At 48.4% G+C, this 13116-nt stretch overlaps 1 protein-coding gene across 4 annotated transcripts in view; it reads right to left on the minus strand.

Moving 5' to 3' along the window:
• SAMD4A (sterile alpha motif domain containing 4A) overlaps window positions 1-13116 on the minus strand; it is a 111480-nt gene that overhangs the window by 19473 nt on the left and 78891 nt on the right. For 2 of the 4 annotated variants that reach the window (XM_065063158.1, XM_065063157.1), the window contains exon 4: window positions 5414-5677. The exons of the other annotated variants lie outside the window; for them this stretch is intronic. In XM_065063158.1, coding sequence (XP_064919230.1) covers window positions 5414-5677 — 264 coding nt within the window. The remainder of the gene's footprint in view (window positions 1-5413; window positions 5678-13116) is intronic. 4 annotated transcript variants of the gene reach the window in all.

The raw sequence follows: 13116 nt of genomic DNA on the forward strand, positions 1-13116 counted from the left end.
AAACCAGGTTGGCCACCTTGAGACAAACATCCACGTGCAGACAGTGCAAACTCATGACACCGCACGGGGAGTCGGCGTCGCCCCACAGCACAGGCAAGCTCCTCACTGCCCTTTTCTGAAGCTAACGGTGGGGTTCAGCATGGGAGGAGCAAATGGCCATTTTGCAGACAGTGGACACTGATTTATGGCACAAAGGAAGATGGTAAGTGCTGAAAATTTAAGTGGTCGCTTAAAGAGAAATAAAAAGGTTTGGTTTTTTTTTTTTTTGAGCATGGAAAAATTTTGTGCCATCAACAATGGTCCCACAGCCCTCAAAATGCACCAGCTGAAATGACTTCTTCCTCCCCAGTCATTATCTGCAGCATAGTACCTCTTGTGTTCAGCTGGATGGGCACCCCAAAATACTTTAATCCTCCTGACACGAGTGTGGTTTCACAGGGAGGAAGCTGGGAGGGGGATCCTTCCTCTGCAACACGCAAAACACCACCAGATCCCATGATGGGCTGTCCCCGCATGGAGAAGGCAACGGGATATGAGCCTCTCCAGCCTGCTCAGAGTTTTGCAGGTTTGGGGGCCCACAGTGACACCCCACAAGGGAGGATGGGATCCCTGTGGATATCTGTGCCACAGCACACCACCGTACACGTGATGATGCTTTTGTTTTGCATCCTAAAGGCTTCACACGCTGTGCCAAATCAGGACCTGGTTTATTTAGCACCTACAAGCCAACAATAGCTCTGCCTCAGCCTACCCAGCTCATGCGCTCTGCTCTCAGCAACACCATTGTCCATTAGTCCTTGTCCCCTTCCCCACCAGTGAGACACCCCAGAGACCTGTCTCAACCCACGTTGGGCGTACTAATAGTGAAAAACCAGCATTTCCACCCCAAACCCCACACCCAGAATGGAGAGAGCAGGTGGAGGTTCAGGAAATGTCTCTTTTGGGGCTAAATACAAATTAACTACAACACTTCCCATCTCTTTGATCCTTCCCAAGTCCATATAAAGGGTTATGTGTTGAGTGGGTGGTAGACCACAGGTCCCATGGCAGGAGAGCCTGAGGGGAAGGATGGTTGGCTGGCAGCAAGGTCACCCTGATGGGGTTCCAATGTCCAACGTGCCCACCAAGGGGGTGGGAGGAATATGGGCTTCCATCATTTTTGGGAGGGATTTTCAAACACACTGTGCTTCTGCTGCTGGGCTGGGGCTGCTGTGGGTGCTGGTGCTCTGCTCACCATCCCTAAGGCCACCATAAGGACAACCTTCACAGCCACGTCCAATAAACTTCATTAATGTAGCCAACCTCAAAGGTTTTCTAGGCTGCTCTGACCACAAAGTGTGAGGCCAGACTTGCTTTGGAAAGGGATGGGATGATGTGAGGAGGATGGTCCCACTGCTGGGACACCCCATGGTAAAGGTCATCTCTGCCCATGAAGCCCCACACTGCTGAGTGCCAGATGCAAGTCAAGGATCGCCACTCACCTCTTCCCAAACCTCAGCGCGGGAGGAAAAAGGGCAAGATGGACCATTGGTTTGGTCCCCTAAGGCAATTCTTACATGAGCCAGAAGTCTCCTGCTGCCTGGGCTGGCCCCAAATCCCATCTCATCCAAGCAGAGGTGCTGCAAATAGCCCCAAAATGCTGCTTTTTGCTCACACCCTCTGTCCTCTGACACAGGTCAAGATTCATCTTTCAGGGAAAGCTCCTCAGGTGCTGCACAAAAAGCCATCAACCCCACACCAAACATAAAGGCAAAGCAGTTACCGAGCACAGACGGGCTGAACTTTGCTGTTTTCCCAAAGTCCCGACACGCAACAGCCTAAACAGTCCTAAAACCAGAGGTCTCTTAAATCAATCTGATTAAAAAAACCCAAAAGCTATTAGCAGAAAACCCATTAAAAGCTATTAGCAAAAAGCCGTCTGTCCCCAGCGCAGATGGGGAGTGCGGGGACTGGCGGACTCAAATCTCAATTTCATTCTAACACAAAACCACATCGTTTTAGCGACAACACATTAAAAGTCGACCTGATCCCATGTCCCCTGGGGACATCTGCCTTTGGTGCTCGTCCATGCCGATGACAAAGCCCACAGGGATACTTTCAGAAGAGAGATGCAACTTCATCTAGACAATGAACGCTTCCGAAAACCCATCTCCAATCTCTGCAGAGAGTGAGAGCGCTGGAGCATCCCTTCTTTGCCTTTGCATCAGCCCCTCTGATTTTGGGGAGCTACGATGGGGAAGATGCAACCAGGAGGTGTGAAGTCATCTCAGGTGATTTCATGGTCATGAGAAAGTCAAACTTCCTAACACTCCCCATGGAGCAGTGAGTCACCCACCCACGGAGCTACTCTTTAATCACTGATTACCGGGAGCTAATCGCGAAGTCATGGCACGGCTGTCACAAACACTGTGTCTGATGTGAGCAGCAACGCAAGGACTTCCACGCTGCTCACACACATTGTCCCCTGTAGGCATTAAATGCTGGGGATCGGCCGGTACATGTATATCTGGGTGCTGGCAGGGAAATGTAGAAGAAATTTAGAAGGAAAACAATCTACCCTGATATATATATATGTACAGGACAATGTATACACAGGACATCTCCAGAAGTGCCTGCATGGCACACCATGCTAAGCCATGGACATACTCACAACTGAACCCCCCAGCCCTACCCAAAGCCCCCTCCTGGTGTGCCCCGAGCTGTGCTCTGGGAAGGGACAGACGGATGGACGCAGTCTGCAGGGAACGAAGCGTCTACATCTTCCTCCGGAGATACCAGGAGCTGGGAAAAAGCTAAAAGGCACTTTTCCTTCAGCATGAAGATAGATGGAAAGGAGAGAAAAAGGTGACATTAGGGGAGATGAACTGCGAAGCCACATCGGATGGGGGTCTGTTGTGGGTCTGGTTGCCCCACCACCCTCCTGGATGTTCTGGAGGGTATTAAAGAAGGACCAAGCTGACCAGAGATGCGGGTGACATGAAGCCACAAGAGCCTGCAGGGACTCGGGAAGACGTGGCTGCAATTCAGAGAAGGGACTTGGCAAAGCGAGCAATCGGTCTGGATGAAATAAGATGCAACCGAATAAATATGCACAAAGTTGTGTGCGTTTCTTTAGGAACAAGAAACGGCACGAACTAAGGGCAGGGAACGGGCAGTACTTTTTTTTTTGCAGGAAAGCTGTGGGGATACAAGGGGTCGCACACAGCCTGCGGTGGTGTGTTATTTGAGGACAATGAGTTACACAGCCACAGGAACACTGTACAGAAAGCAAGTCTCAACTCTGCTCCTAAGTCCAACACACCTTCAATAAAATAAGAACTTTCTGGAAAAAACCTGGTGGAGAGAAGCAAGAATAACCCCAAGTTTAGAAAAACATCTGGGAAGACGCTGGATTGGTTCGGTCTGAAGAAAATACAGTGGAGCGGGGAGGACACGACTGTTGTAGACACCAGAGGCTGTAGACATCTGTTCCACACACCCCAACAGCGGGACTCAGCAATGGAAGGAATCAGGTTTAGAACCATAGTTTACAGTTTGGGTGGGAAGGGACCTTCCCAGCTCCCCCAGTGCCGCCCCTGCCATGAGCAGGGACATCTTCACCAGCTCAGGTTGCTCAGAGCCCCGTCCAGCCTGGCCTGGGATGTCTCCAGGGATGGTTCATCTACCACCTCTCTGGCCAACCTGGGCCAGGCTCTCACCACCCTCAGGGCAAACAATTCCTCATGTCAGGTCTGAATCTCCCTCCTTTAGTTTAAAACCATCACCCCTTGTCCTATCACAACAGGCCCTGTTCAAAAGTCTGTCCCCATCTTTCATATCGGCCCCTTTTAAGCACAGAAAGGCTGCACTAAGGTCTCCCCGGAGCTTCTGTTCTCCAGCTGAACACCCCAACTCTCTCAGCCTGTCCTCCCAGCAGAGCTGTTCCAGCCTTGGATCATTTCTGTGGCCCTCTCAGGTTTAGATATTTGCAAACCTTTCCTCAGAGAAAGAGGATGCTCGGGAGGGAAGGCCCAAGGAAGGGCGGCCATGTCCCGCAGGCGGGCTGCATGCAGCAGCAACGAGCTGTCTTAATAGGTGGAGTTAATTTAATTGATTATTGCTCATGGACAGCCTAGGCAATAGCACTTTTGGGGTCTGCAGATTTAGCTGTGCAGTTCCATTGCCTTGCACTGGAAAGTTTCTATCCAGGCAGGTCCTGGAGCTGCAGCTGTGGATCACAGGGAGCCAAGCTCCCAATGGTCTCCATCAGCAAAAACCTGGAGAAATGTTGTGTTAAACAGAGCCCTCTGCATCACTTGCTCCCAAAAAGGGTCTCCCTTGTCTGAGAGACTGCAGGATCCATCCCCAGGCACAGAAAGCCTTGAGGAGCTTATAGGCTGAGAAGCAAAGCCCGGATCAGAAAACTCTCCCATTGCATCTACAGCCCATTGCCCCCAGCCCAGAACAAGGTCCAGCCTGGGAGGGGGCTGAGCTCTGAGCATCCACCTCATGGGGAACCGTCAGGGGGGTTTTCATGCATTTATTTCATGCACATCAAAGTCATACGGTGCCAAGTCAAAGGCAGTTCTACATTACAGAGATTTATACATTATCTAGGTTTGTCTGTAATTAGAACAAAATCAGACCTTGTGACTATTAAAAAAAATATTATTGTTTCCTTATTCTGATACATCATCAATCTTTACACAATAGAGTTACTTTGCATTAATGAAAAGTGCAGTTGATTAACTCAGTCTCTGATAGCTACGGGTTCATTTTCAGTCATTTTGTGTGTTCACGGGAATATACAGTCTGTGTTTGCCCAGTTTTTATCTATTTCTATTGCTACAGCCTGAAGTTTGTTCTCCATCTTTGACTGCAGCAATAGGGTTTCCTTTCTGTCTTATTTACTAACAGGATCATGTATCTTTATTGTCAAAATATCTGTGAGGTGTAGGTGTAATGGAAAAAAACTGAAACACACAGGATAAACTCCCTGCAAACAAGCATCCTAAGCCAAAACTTGACAGGTACCAAACGCTGCAATGGTAAATCACACACAGCTTGCTAAACTTACGCTAAGCTATTTTTCAGCGTAATGAAAAAGAAAAGAGTACCACACGTAGCCAAAAGCCACAAGCTGTGGAAAAAATCCAGCTTTTTGGAAAGCTGGCAGCTTTTGGGACAAAACCAGCCCACCGGCACCCAACTGTAAGACACCAGGACCAGCAGCTTCTTAAAAGAAAATTCAACTTATTCCCCTAAACCTAAATTCCTAAGCCAGGAAGAAACAACAAAAGGCCCCGTTTGGTTACAAGGACTCTCACCCAAAACCACCAACCAAGCCCCGCGCTGCCGGGAAAACGGCTTTTCCCCTCCTGCCTCTGGGTGCTGGGTTGGGGACGGGGGGGAAGGCGTCTGGAATTTCACTCACCTTTCATCCCACTCCCTTCCTCCTGGAATGTGTTACGAGCAGAAGGCTGATCTTCTAAATGTTCACTCCCACCACTTCCCGAAGAGGCTACACTGCTTTGTGGAGACAGGGGGGCATGATCGGAAGGGATGCACTGGGGTCCTCTAGCTCGTAAGTCCTCATGAGACATCCATCCATGTCCTAGAGGTTGGTTTGGCACATTCATGGGTGGGGTAAGGGACACAGAGCGTTTCAAAGGGCTGTGGTGTGTCTGGCCTGAGAGAACTGGAAAAAAACAAAAAAATAAAAATCAAATCAAAGAGGTTATTCCCCACACCCTCGCGGCCCAGGATGCAGCTGAGTCCCCCGAAAAATAAACAAAAATTGAATGAAATTGTAAGATGCGTGGTGGCTGGCCAAGGTGCTTTGCTGGTGGCTTCGTGGTGGCCACAGCTACCTGAACCCTACCCTGAGCTCTCTGCTTTGCCTCTCCGGAAGCAAAGGGGATGGAACACCTGCAAGGAGATGGGGTTGCACGAGCTATGTCAGGGTGCTTAAGGAAAGGCATAGCGTGGATTGGATATCTAGGGAAAAAAAAAGAGTAGCTCTAGAGGCTTTCCCCATGTGGAGTCACATCCTGACAGCAAACCCGAGCCTGGGACTGTACTGAGTGCATGGCTGCTGCCTCTCGCCATCCCTGGAGCAGGGAAGGAACCGCTGCTATTGCAGCTGTAATGGGAATTTTGAAGTGACTATACGAAACTTGCCCCATGAAAATAATATAGACCTGCTATCTTTCTTGGAAAGGCATAAAAATCCCCAGGGTGGGAATGTCCTCACACAGACCCAGGGGAAGTTTCTCTGTCTCTCCCTTTGGGTTTAGGATTTGACTTATGCCCTCAAGCACGAGCATTTACACATCTGCCTAATGTCAACGCAGAGGTATTTATCATCCATAGAAATGCCTAAGCCTGGTTGAGTCCCACCAAGAGCACAGAATCGTAGAAACATTTTGGTTGGAAAAGACCCTCACGATCATCAAGTCCAACCATTAACCCAAGTGTGGCAGCAACCTCATCTCTGTTCAACCCCTCCAGGGATGGTGACTCCACCACTGCCCTGGGCAGCCTGTTCCAATGCCTGACAGCCCTTTGGGGAAGAAATTGTTCCCAATATCCAATCTGAACTTCCCCTGGTGCAACTTGAGGCCGTTTCCTCTTGTCCTGTTGCTTGTTCCTTGGGAGATGAGACCAACACCCTCCATGTTCCAACCTCCTTTCAGGCAGTTGTAGAGAGCAAGAAGGTCTCCCCTCAGCCTAAGATCTTAGCTGAGCTTAGCTGAGCTGAGCTGTCACCAGCAAGAAGAGCATCCCAGCTCAGTCACCCATTGCGGGCCCTTCCAAGCGCTTGCCTTTTAACCCTCTGCAAAAACAAACACCCAAAGCAATGGAGAAAACATACTCATGACAAAGAGGTGAGGCTGAATCCCCCCCCCTGCAAATTATATTTGGAAAGCTCTGGATTTGTTTTTCCCATGTGTTTGTATTTTCTGGCGGAAATTTTGATACTACCAAGTTTGATTTGTTTTTAATAAATAACTTCAACACCAGTAGGACAAGTGCGATGCAGCACCTCCTGTGACTTGGGAGTTATTTCTCGAGAAGGGCCTGACAATGGGTATTTCCTTGCCTTTGAGTATGTGAATTTGTCTTATGCAGGCTAAAGTACTAAAAAAACCCCCAAATCATAGATTTTCTGACACTTTTTGGTAGAAGTGTCACAACAGATTTTTAAACACAATTTCTCCTGAACAGTCTCCATTTTTCACTGCTCTTCTTCCACACTGTCTCACTCATTTTTATTTATCTTCTCCAAGATTTATATATCTTTTTCTTGGGTCTGTTAGGTAGTGGGGTAATACATGGTATTTATAGGAAAAGATGGAGATGGACGAGCTATCTTTCTTTCCTGTAATGAAAAATATATGAAAAGATGGGCCTGTTGGCTTAAAAAAATTCAAATTCCGTAATTCACAAAGTCATTAAGCTGCTGGCTAAACCATAAATGCAGTTAATGTATTTTAATGCACGGATTTAGGATATAAACCACTGGTTTAATGTTTTCTTGCAGTTACTCTCAATGAAATGAGCTGAATTTCATGGGGGTTGTTTCCTGATCACAGACCACAATAAAAACCCTCTGGATTTAGGCGCTGCTCAGCTGAGCCGTGTCTCATCGCTTGCTGGGATCAGGGGACAAGTTCTGGATGCAGCGCTATGGGAAGTTTCCTTTTTGTCTGCACCAAACCCAAGCCGGTGCTGCTATTTTCAATGTGCCCCCTGGGTGCAGATGTGGGGTTCACGTGGCGATGGCTCACAAAACATCTGCACCGCTCTGTTAACAACGGCTCCTTTCTGGGGGGCGAGAGCAAATTCTGCAGAAAGACACTAATTTCCCCAAATGAGCGGCTGTAAGGTTCATTGCTGGGTAGATGAAATGAAAAGCAGATTTTCTGCTCCAGGGAAATTTGAGGGCAAAGGGGTTAAAATGACCTTTCAGCCCATATGAAACAGAAGCAAAAAACTTTTCCTTTTTTTTTTTTTCAAAATCATATTTCTTAAATCTGTACAAAACCTGAAGGAAATTCATCATTCTCATTGCTTTTCCTCCTAAAACACCAAAGCTCCCTAATCCCCTTTTTTGCATTGGTAGAAGTTCATCAAGACCACTTACAGCTCCTCCACATGTTATTTCGTAACATAAATGAGTCTTAATGGAAAAGCCCCAGCCAGGTGTACTGTGCTGTAAAAGTTAAGCCAGGTTTAATTCCCAACTAAAACCTGGAGGAAAACCCACCATCAAAGCCATCGCTGCTGACCAGAAGCAGAATGAAAATGAGCAAGTAGTGGGGTTATAAAAGGAGGGGAGAGAAAACCACCATTTGTATTTATTAAGCACCTGTAAAAAAAAAGCAGCCAGTACCACACACAGCTGATGGATGAGGCCAAAAACCTGCAGATTCCTGCAATGTCTAAATTGTTCCTATTTCTGAAAGTGTTTTCTTTTACCAGCACACCACGCTAACACCACACTGTGCATGGGGAAGGCTTATGGTGAGGAGTTTGTTCCCTTCCCATTAAATAGCTATAAAACCAGAAGTTGCCTGGTAGAGAAGGATGTCAGTGAGGACCCGGGATTGTGTTCAGAGCAGTGCTGTGTTTCCTACAGTTGTGGTGTATCCTGATGAGGAAATAGATGGATTTAGGAAGGTCTTAACCAGGCTGGTACAGGACAGACAGGGACCTGCTGGAGAGGGGCCAGAGGAGCCACAGGAATGACCCGAGGCTGGAACAGCTCTGCTGGGAGGACAGGCTGAGAGAGTTGGGGTGTTCAGCTGGAGAAGAGAAGCTCCAGGGAGACCTTATTGGGGCCTTTCTGTACTTAAAAGGGGCCAATAAGAAAAATGGGGACAGACTTTTTAGCAGGGCCTGTTGTGATAAGACAAGGGGTGATGGTTTTAAACTAAAGGAGGGAGATTCAGGCTGGACATGAGGAAGACATTGTTGGCCCTGAGGGTGGTGAGAGCCTGGCCCAGGTTGCCCAGAGAGGTGGTGGATGAACCATCCCTGGAGACATCCCAGGCCAGGCTGGACGGGGCTCTGAGCAACCTGAGCTGGTGAAGATGTCCCTGCTCATGGCAGGGGGGGCACTGGGGGAGCTGGGAAGGTCCTTTCCAACCCAAGATATTTAGCATTAAAAAAACATATTTATATGGTGGGAAATATGGGAAAAAATCTGATAAATCTGTTGAAATGCATCACCAGGGCTGAGCATCGCAGCAGCACCGCTCAGAGCCCCTTCTGTGCCTGCTGCCCCTGGCTGCAGCTGCATGGCTGGGGGGATAAAAGCCACCTTGAATTTGTTGTAGAAAAACCTCTGGTTTAGGAAATATTTATGGCTTTCGGATGAGTAAGAGATACGGTGGAACAGGCAAGGAGGACAGGAGCTAATTGCCCCCTTTTGGAGGCAAAGCGCTGATCTGTCAGTCCTCCCTCCTACAGGGTGTCTGCAGCAGCTGGTACCCTGCAGCCTCTAAGTCATCCTCTCCCCACCAAAACCTTGCAAACAAGAGGATATATTTGCCTTAAATCCAGACCAGATTCCTTCCTGAGCAGCAACACCCTTACAAACTGCTGCTCTTTCATCTTAATTTTAGGTCCCCTAATTAGAAGCCAGTATTGGTTGGAGAAATAATCAACTCCACAGGATGGCCAGGAACAATTAGAAATCATCCAGCGCAACACGTAAACATTTGTTCCATTTATTTCCCTGAGATAACGCAACACTGGGGTCCAACAGGCCATGTTTTACTAAACCACAAGCATTTTCACTGAACTGCAAGTCAATTCACACAACTTCACAGGATGCAGCGGGCATAATTTCTCTGCAGAGGATGCTACAAGCAGAGAAAGTCACCAGCTCTTCAAAACCACCCCTGCTACTCTGGGCACCAGACATAGATTATTTAAGAGCTCTTAGCACTGGCCTAACTTCAGGTTCTGCTTAAGCTTTTCTGGCTCTAACAGACACTCAGGTTTAAAAATGCTGCGGACCCTGGGATGGCACCTGCCTGCTGTGCACACACCTCTTCCTCTTTTAATTTGTAACCCTGAGAAAGGGGATTAATGAATATGCATATTTATTAATGCTGCATCTTGTGTTCATGCCCTCAGTATCTTTAAATAGAGGACGTCACTAATGATTTTCAAAGTGTCAGTTGAGTGTAGCTCCTTCCTCCCTTTTAACAATCCTGCGTGATTTTGGATAATCTGAGGTGAATCTGGGGCTGCTGACGGCCGAGCTGAATAAGTCACTTATTCAAGCTATTTCTAAAACAAATGGTCCATGTGTGCTTAAATTCAACAGAAGAAATACAAGTGTGAGTTTAAAACCTTACACTCAAGCATTTTTTTTAGTTACAAAAACATTAATCTTTAATTTAAAAAAGAAATCTAATATATAATTTGAGGGTAAGATAAGCTTCCAGGAGGCAGCCAGAGGCACGGCCTGCCTTTCTGAGCACCGCGGTGGGGTGAGCTGGACGAACAAAGGGAGGAAACCACCACTCCGAAGTCCAAGCCACGCTGGCACACAGATCCCCTACGACTTGTGTGTCCCATTTCTGGTTTACAAGTGTTTTCCTGCCCGCCATGGGCTTACTTAGACGGTGCAAGAGCCATTTGCTCCCTAAGGACCCACCATCACTCTGCAAAGGCAATGCCCAGTTCGGCTCCTTCTACTCGGGTACCCAATGGGATGGGGACTGGAGCAGATCATGGTCCTTCCCAAGATACATGGGCTTGTATTGCCTCTTTGTTCCACTGCCACGGCTCTAAACAGCCACAGAGGTTGTGCTCAGCCCACACTAGAACATGTTTCCTTGCAAGAAAACTCCTTGTGGCCTCAGGATCCAGGTCAACTAGAAGCTTGCAGTTGCTGTTAAATAGAATGCCTTTGAGACGAGCTTGGGATGTTTTGTGTCCTAGGGATAAATGTGATCAATAACCTGAAGCCAGCGTTGCTGAGATGTATCATAGAATCATGGAATGGTTGGGGTTGGAAGGGACCTTCCAGTGCCACCCCTGCCATGAGCAGGGACATCTTCACCAGCTCAGGTTGCTCAGAGCCCCGTCCAGCCTGGCCTGGGATGTCTCCAGGGATGGTTCATCCACCACCTCTCTGGCCAACCTGGGCCAGGCTCTCACCACCCTCACTGTCTAAAAATTTCTTCCTCATGTCTGGCCTGAATCTCCCTCCCTTAGTTCAAACCCATCATCCCTTGTCCTATTGCAACAGGCCCTGCTAAAAAGGGCTGCTGTATGAGATGCTGCTAAAGTGCTCTCAAGCTTCAAACCAAGCTCGGTTTAACATTCTCAGATGAAAAAAAATAAGAGGAGTGAGAAGGAGTGATGGTGACGATGCAACCGTCCCGGTGTGCAGGAGTTGGCTGCAGACCGCGCTGCGGCAGGGCTGGAGCAGCAAGGAGCATCCCTGCGGGGCCACCACCTCCCCGGGCAAAACCAGCTTCAGCATGGGGCAGACACTGGCTGGGCCGGCAGGCACAAGAACATGCTTATAGGAATTCTGAGGCTGCAAATGATTTCCCAGTGAAGCCCTGGGTTTAGTGTATTTTTTTTTCTCTCTCTTCCTTTTTGAAGTGGTGTTGCCTATTCTGGTAGGCAAGGGCTGATTTCAAGAGGGGCTTTGTTCACTGAAGACCATGTGGAACAGCATCACACATTTGTATTGTGGTTTCTCTGGGTTTTTGGCCAATTTTTTCAGCCTAAGAAGGGAAAAGCCACCCATTCCTGTCACTAGAGCTGAGGAACCGGTCTCTGCAGACAGACATTCCTCCAAGTGGCATGCAATGTCCGACAAGGTTTCCCTCTGCTCCAATGCACCCTTCACTAAACCCGACTTAATGTGCTGCAAAAGTCCTTGACAAGACCCACATGGGGCTGATATGAGGATCTCCACCAAGAGCCAAACCCATTGCTGGGTACAGAGGCACCTTCAGACCATCTCCGGTCCCCACTGGGTCCCTGACACCCAGAGGACCTTGACAACAACCTCACAACCCTTTCACCAACGCACCGTCCATACAGCAGATTACAATTCAGAATAATCCCACAGCTGGAGAAAGGAAAAAGTGCTTCATACTGAACTCTTTTAGAGATTTTGTTGGGTTTTAGTCTAAAAACAGCACTTCTTGGCTGCAAGGTTGGTTAAGGTGCATCCTCAGGCGGAGTCTGGTCATGTACAATTCCTTTTCTGGTCTGTAGGTACCTGGAGCAGCAGCTTGACCCTGATTTGCTATAGGAAATGGGGATGTTTTTAATCCACCGAGGCCACACAGTCCCTTGTGCAGCCCTGAGGCACCTCCACGGAGGGGAAATCCCACACAGCTCCTGCAAAAACCCCTTTTTGCAAAGCAACCGACAAGTTCAACCGGGTCCTCTCCTCCTCCTCCCCCTTGCTACCCCGGTCACGGAGCATCGTCCTCTCAGGAAGGCTTCCCCGTGCTGGCAAACCAATTCTCACGGCTTTTCCAGCGTTTTTGTGCCTGGGACTCTTGGAAACGCTGCCCGGTTGGCACTAGTCCTCCTTCCTGGGCACCCCATTCACCCGCTCCCCACACCGCCACAGGCAGCTCCAGCCTGGCCAATGCAGAACCCGATGGAACATTTTTCGGCACAACGTCCCCTAACCCTTGGAGCGTTTATTTTGTGCCTTTTATTTTCTTTTCTTCCTCTTTTTGTGACTTTTAACTGTGTTTGTACGGTACCGGATAAACTATGTCTTTGCCTCTGAAACGGGTTGATATAACCCATGGGGGGTGAAACCAAAGCTCCTAAATGCAAATGCCCACCGAGTAGCTGTATGTATTATAAAATATATATATATATATAAGCAGAGTTCTGCCTCAAGCAGAGAAATTAGGAAGAAGAACAGACTAAAGAAAAGCCTGTCAAGCAAACTTTTTCTTTCTAAAAAATGACGTTTTTAATCACGGTTTCCTGTTCAAGAAACAGGACAGAGAAACAATAACCCGTTTGTTGCTGCTCTCTCCAAGCAGGGCACGCGAGGCCCCGTCCAGGCTCAGCCAGGGACAGGGACGTCTCTGCTGACCCCAGAGGGTTTCGCCAGCCCCTGCCCGCACGAGC

Source organism: Columba livia, chromosome 5, assembly GCF_036013475.1.
Source record: "Columba livia isolate bColLiv1 breed racing homer chromosome 5, bColLiv1.pat.W.v2, whole genome shotgun sequence".
In the NCBI taxonomy this organism is placed as follows: Eukaryota; Metazoa; Chordata; class Aves; order Columbiformes; family Columbidae; genus Columba; species Columba livia.